The following is a 6,864-nucleotide window of genomic DNA, read 5'->3' on the forward strand; positions in this document are numbered from 1 at the left end:
CTATTTTCATAATTTGTCAAATTAAGTAAATGGAAAATAGTGAAAAAAATTAAGACAATTGTTAAAACAATATATAAGTACATAATAGTAGTTAGTTTAGATTGGATTGGCTGTCTTGTTTACCAAGAAAGCTCACTTGAGCACAAATAATGGCCCGTTGTGGTAATAATATTGTAGTAGTTCTAGTGGAAAAGTACATATAGTTTTTTTCATTATTTGAATAAAGTATTGCATGTATTATTTTCATTAGAGTAAAATGTGTGGCATTCGATAACTCGGTCTCTTTTATTTATGGCATTTTCGATTGGTAAAACTGGGTTCAATCTAGATTTAGTCTCTCGATCTTCAAATTTTGTGGCCCAATCGAACAACAGCACATATAGAACTCTAGCTTGGGAACCAAAAGCTGTCGCAACTGTTACTGCATATAGAGTGGCATGCTAAAGCCTCATGGAACCTAAAAGATTTTGGAATTTAAAAATCTAAAATATTTTAGTCCATCTTATATTAGATATAAATATTGCTTTAAAGAAATGTCTTCATATAAACGTTGAATTGAGTTTGAATTCTCAGAAGTTATCCCATTAAAAGAGATAGAGAACTATAGACTATGGATACGTCCATATTAATAATATTCTATCACTGTCAGACACTTAATTCTGAAGAATTTTAGTTTAATAATAAAACTATTGAGCTCAAATTTGCAACACAGACAATCTAGGATCTCTACTAGTAACGGATTAAAGTTTAAAAATTGTGATCCATCTCGTTTAGATGAAATTTAGGAAAGTAAGTCTCAGACAAAAATATTGACTGACCTATTTATTTATATCAAGTTTACTAAAAACATAAAATTTGTAAATTTTATTCAAAAAGAAGTATTACCCCTTTAAAACCACTGTATCTTTTAATCAAAAAAAAGTATTACCACTTTAAAACCCATGTTTGTAAGCTTTAACCATTTGTTGCCAAAGACCCACATGTGGAAACTCTAAAAAAAACATGTTATTACCTCTTTAAAACCCCTATTTATACACTTTAACCCGTTGTTGTAAGAGACCTACATGTGTAGGAATAGAATATGTTGCAAGTTTGAGACGCAAATTAAACTGAAGTCATTCAAAAATAAAAAATGTCAATTTTGTCTCTTATCTTACCTAAGAAACATATACGAGAAGTGAAGACTTGTCAGGTTACTTCACTTGCATTTAAATGAGTTAGTCGTGCCTAAACGATTTCTTGTTAAAATTTTAGTTTTGAAAGGTTTAAGCTGTTATAATAATTAAGGTATGTTGTAATATTTAAGTTAAAGTTGCCAATTAAATTATATTTATAGGGTCAAACAGTGAAGTATTTTTTTTTTATTATAGCACAAGCACCTTACACGTGTTAGAAATATCATACTACAAATCAACTCATTAGTCATTAAATAGTTTCCGGTTAATTAATTACAGCCTCAATAACAGCGAAGAAATAATCATTATACGTTATAAATAGAAAAAAATTAATAAACACTCAGCTCGATAACTGTTAATATAAACCTGGCCAACTGGTCAATAGAACTAGTTTCGAAATGCCTATAAATAAAGCAAAATTTACATATTGCTCAGTATGAAAACGAAGCTCTGAACAAAGTCCATATGACGCCCAATAAATCGTAGGGTGAATAAACAAGTTTCGCCACAAAACAATTGAAAACATTTAATAACGTTCTTTAATTTTCTTTTATAAAAATATTTTTGGTTTTTTGCTTTATTTTGATTGCTGTGAAATATTGTATTTGGAGCTGCTGCCGCCATGTACGCTGCTGCATGTACGCTCTGCTTCCACTGTTGTTGCTCTAATTTCGGAGAGGATGAAAATGTATTAAAAGTAATAACACTCATTGCAAGTGATTATGTTGAGAAGAAATTATTCATGACGCAATAGCATTAGTATGCGCTGCGTCGAAGAGAGGTCACAAATGACAAAGCAAAGCAAAGGAGAGTGCTTTTTTCATTATTGAGCAAAGCAAACGGAGATCAATGCTAACTAAAAACAAACAAAAAAGAAAAAAAACCTGTTATTAAAAAAATTGAAGTAAATAAATATGAAGCACACAAGCTAAAAGCAGCAGCACAACAAACGAAAGTGCCTAAAGCAAAAGCAAAGGCGGTTAGAAGGCGGCTGAGTAAGTTCGGCAATGGCAATACTGAGTATGACTGGGCATTTTTTGCAGCGAACATCAGGCCATCAAGTTCAAACTGCTAACTGATAAGTTATCGTACACGATATTGATTAATTGCAGATAGTGAGAATCACAATCACAAAACTGTTTATTAAAAATGTTTTTATTTACAAAAAAAAAACACAAAAACCTTACACACATACACACTGTACAAAAGTAAAAACACATGTACATATATATACTATATACTTAAATATTTATAATAAAATAAAATAAGTTTAATAATATTAAAAATAATATAAAATTAAATAGTTCCTAATCTATACACATTTAACAATTCTTAAATAAATGCCGTCTTTATTTGATAGCAGCGCGAATTTCATATCGAATTCAATGCTATCAACAGTCTTTTCACAAAATTCTACACAATGTTCCCGTAAGAAGTGTATGAGTCCCAATTTCAGCTGCAACAGACCTATGGACATGCCAATGCAATTGTGTGGGCCAGCACCGAAAGGCAAATACGACATTGGTTTGTGTGTCTTTTTCTGTTCTGTTGTAAAGCGTTCTGGATCGAAGAGGTCTGGATTGGGCCAGTACTGCAAAAAATCAAATTAAAATATTTTTTAAAATGCACAAATATAGCTTAAGATACCTTTGGATCATAGTGTATGGCAAAATTTGATATGAACACGGGCATACCACGACGTGCATAACACTCGGCATGTGGACGGAATGAGTAGAAGCGTTTTTTGTTAATAGGCGTACATTCACGTTCCAGAAATGGCAAAAGTGGATACTTTCGTAGAGTTTCATCGACCACCATATTTAGATACTGCAGTTCCATAACTTTTTCATAAGTTAAACTGCCCGAACAAGCTTCATATGCGCTACATATCTCTGTACGTAGACGCGTCTGTATCTTTGGTTGTTTAGCTAATTCATAGAGTGCAAAAGCCATAACACCAGAAGTCTCAATACCACCGATTTCGAATATAGCAGCTTGTGCCACCAAATAATCTGGCTGATGTGTGAAATGTGTTTCATCCTGATTAAGATCGGCCTCTTTTTTGAGCGTTAGCAGCGCTTCGATGAGATCGTTACGCATTTTACCGGAATTTTCTCGTTCCTTGATGACGCTGACTATTGTGCGACGCAGAAAATCTGCATGATCCTCAGCAAAGAATCTGGCATTTAGTAATTTAACAAATTTTGGCAAAAAAAATATCACACAAAAATCTATAGCACGTCTAAAGCTCAACATAAACATCTGTCGACTATGAAAACCAATTTCTGTTTGTGTATTTCGCAGGCTATACGAACGAAAACCAAAGGCCAGACTAGCTATCATATCGGTGTTGTATAGATCACATATATCCTTAACCTGCACAATTGGTGCATTATGCTTCTCGAAATTTCTGGTCAATTTATTGAGATATATTTCCAAGTCGGTACCAATCTGCAAATATACACATTAGTATAGCAATTGTTGTTTAGTATATTAAGATTTGTTGACGCTCCTACCTCCTCCATAAGCGCAAACATTTGCTTGATCTTACCGGCTGTGAAAACGGGTGAAAGTCTTGTACGTATTTCCCGCCATTCTGGATTTTTCGAAAAAAATAAGTTAAATCTAGCAATATTATCTTGGTGCTGATGACATTTGGCGAAGCGATTTGAGAAACTGACAAAATCTTCTATTAACACAGTCCGCACCAGTTCCAGATCGCGCAACAGCAACGCCGGCTGATGAAATAAATAGATTCCAACAAGTGGCTCATTCTCGAAGCGCTTGTCAAAGTAAAAGTTCCGTAATTGAAGAGCAAAAGAGTTCTCCAACTTCAGCACTTCTTTTAGATTGCCCAGCAAATGTGTTGGACGCACAAACTTAACGCGACGTCGTTGCCAGTAAACATATGTACGCCGCGACCAAACAAAGACGCCTGTCAGAATTGTTATGACAACAAGCAAAATTGTAGTAGAGTCCACCATGGCCACTGCCGCAAACACAGCAGACGTAGCAGCCACACAATGTAAATGGCAAAAACGAGATACAACAGAATCCACAGAAAACCACGCGATTTCTTTAGAATTCCAACTTTAAGTGCAGCGCTTCCACACAGGCATGCCGATTACTTATTGTTTACTAAAATTTATTTTTTATTATTTCAGTTTATAATTATTTATTTACTATACAAAATATTAATTAATAAATAAAATAACTTCTGCACAGAACCGGCTGTTCTTACTTTATCAAAACAACGTGTACGACTACTGAGCTGTGGCAGCTCTGCTGCAAAACCCCTACGCTACGAGTATAAGCTCTGATAAGGTACAATACACATTTTGACTCATACAAAGAATTAATCTATTTTTATTTTATTTGTGGTTTGTCTGCGCTACACTTTCAGTCGGGCAATAACTGCCTGTACAGCACTTTGATACTTGAGTAAAAAAGGGGCTCGTCACATGGTCAGTGCGTGCGTTAAAAAAAAATATTTCAGGTTAGAAGAATATTGTTTGTCACTTGTGAAATGCATTAAAAAATATTATTAAAAAGATTAACAATTGTTAAAGCGAAATCATTGTAATATATATGTAGTTGGGAATAATGCCAACTGAAAAAATTATGAAATTAGTAGTATTAATATAGGTTGTATTATATATAAAACCCACTTAGCACTATTGGAACATTGTGTTGGTATTTTTATAACTTTATATAAAAATTTGTAAATAAAAAATTTTACAATAAAATTAGTTGTAATGAAATCAAAATTAATTGCATCAAAATTAATACGAAATAAGTCAGAGAATATGTCTAAATGTTACCATTTTAAACAAAAAAAAATTCTTATGAATTTTAAATAATTCTATATACAAGATATTCTGAAATTGTTCCTTAATTTTTAAATTAAATATTAAATTAATGTATATTAAGATTTCCAGTCTGAACAGGGTTGATCACAATTCTGTTAGCAACTGTTATTTAATTAAAATAACTAAATAAACAAAAATAATAACAAAAAAAAATATAGAAATTATTTCTATAATATTATAAAAAAAAATAATAAATCGTTTAAAATTAAAATTATTATGAATATATTTATATAAGTACATATTATTTATGCTTTTTTTATTTTATTGTTATAATTTTAAAAAATTTTTCATTATTTTAACTTTAAATATTTAATGTAAATATTGTTTATTATTATTTATTTCTTAAGACCAAGGAAACCACGGGTAAATGATGAAATGTAAAATTATTTTTGATATTTTTTTGTATCCCAACAACAAAACCAAAATAATTTAAATAAATATTATCTAAACAATATAACAGACTTGTTAAAGGTAATACTAATTAATAATAATCAACGCTCTTTCCAGTCCCACATTTAGTTACGTATTTTATATTATTTAATTTTTTAATAATGGTTTTTATATATTTTTTATGCGGCTATAGGACACTTTTTGTTAAAATTAAAATTCAAAGTTTGTTTAATATTTTTTAATATATTATGTAATTCGACGCTCTAAATTATGTCGAATAAAAAATATATATGTCATTATTAAAAAAAGAAAAGTCAAGAAATAAATTCAAAAACTTTTAGTTTCGAAAATTAATTCAAAACTATTATAGAAACATTGAATTGAATAAAAGCTTAAATGATTCAAAATATTAATAGAGATTTAGAACCCGATTTTCCTTTGTATTCATCAGTGTGTTTTATGAAAAAATTCTATTTCGTACAAAAAATGGGGTTAATTATGTTTTTATTATTAAATTCTAAATATCTCTTTAATATATTTCTTTATATCTTTATTTATATTCACTGTGTCCTATGACAATGTATTTGAATCAGAACACTGATAATGCTGAAGATATTTCAAAATATCAACATTTAAAATATTATATTAATCATATGAATTATCAAACTGACTCATTAGTCAGTCATTAGTAATCTTAGGAAAGACTTATTGCTTAAATTTTTCATAAATATATTTTAAATTACAAGTTTTTGAAATTGAACTCCTCTCAAAATTGAACCCTGGTTTTGTGTATTTATCAATTTTAGTTGTTTATTGGTAATTAACAACAGCACTTGCTAAGTCAAACTTTTTTAAAATTTAATAATTTTTGCTTTATATATGGTGGAAAAACTTATTTTTATATATCCCATTCAGACTAACTGCGGTTCACTAATTGTGAAGTGTAAACAGAGTATAAGCGATACTTAGGCTTATATTATTAAGTTATGAATCCAATACACAACATTGGCAATAAAGCATCACACGAATAAAATTTTTTTTGTATTAATATAAAATTAGTTAATAAAAGTATGAATTTAAAATAAACAAATGCTGTATATAAATCCGTACTTACATGAAGTATATAAGTATATACATATGTATGTTATTGCAATATCTGAAAAAGCACCGATTAATATTATAGAACAAATATATATTAAACAATATAATAAACTAAATTTATTGTTATCAAAGCATAAAAGTCAATTGTTTATAATAAAAAATTAATTTATAATAATAAACAAAGAAAATTCTAAAATTTGTATTTCTAATAAAAATTATTTCAATTTTATTTTTATCCAGTTATAGTGATGATAAATTTTTTAAAATAAAATTAAAACATAAATTTTTCGAAAGTACATCATTTATATGTCAAATATATAATTTTCGTT

The 6,864-nt window shown here is 29.4% G+C and overlaps 1 protein-coding gene across 2 annotated transcripts; it reads right to left on the minus strand.

Moving 5' to 3' along the window:
* Positions 1-2,471: 2,471 nt before the first annotated feature.
* Positions 2,472-6,644, minus strand: LOC119669422 (probable cytochrome P450 6v1). 2 transcript variants are annotated; one of them, XM_038079306.1, is made up of 4 exons: positions 6,549-6,644; positions 3,692-4,313; positions 2,823-3,626; positions 2,472-2,766 (listed from the first exon to the last, which is right to left on the minus strand). In XM_038079306.1, the coding sequence occupies exons 2-4, from the start codon at positions 4,157-4,159 to the stop codon at positions 2,488-2,490; spliced, it is 1,551 nt and encodes a 516-aa protein (XP_037935234.1). In that variant the 5' UTR covers positions 4,160-4,313; positions 6,549-6,644; the 3' UTR covers positions 2,472-2,487. The 2 variants fall into 2 exon arrangements, with proteins under 2 accessions (XP_037935234.1, XP_037935232.1); XM_038079304.1 differs by lacking the exon at positions 6,549-6,644 and adding an exon at positions 4,417-4,575.
* Positions 6,645-6,864: the final 220 nt, after the last annotated feature.

The sequence above is a fragment of the Teleopsis dalmanni genome, chromosome 1 (genome assembly GCF_002237135.1).
Source record: "Teleopsis dalmanni isolate 2A chromosome 1, ASM223713v2, whole genome shotgun sequence".
Lineage (NCBI taxonomy): Eukaryota > Metazoa > Arthropoda > Insecta > Diptera > Diopsidae > Teleopsis > Teleopsis dalmanni.

Coding starts and splice junctions, on each gene's coding strand:
- LOC119669422 (XM_038079306.1), bottom strand. CDS start 4,159: ATGGTGGACTCTACTACAATTTTGCTTGTTGTCATAACAATTCTGACA. Junction 3,627..3,691: donor TGTTTGCGCTTATGGAGGAG/GTAGGAGCGTCA, acceptor GTATATTTGCAG/ATTGGTACCGACTTGGAAAT. Junction 2,767..2,822: donor CCATACACTATGATCCAAAG/GTATCTTAAGCT, acceptor GATTTTTTGCAG/TACTGGCCCAATCCAGACCT.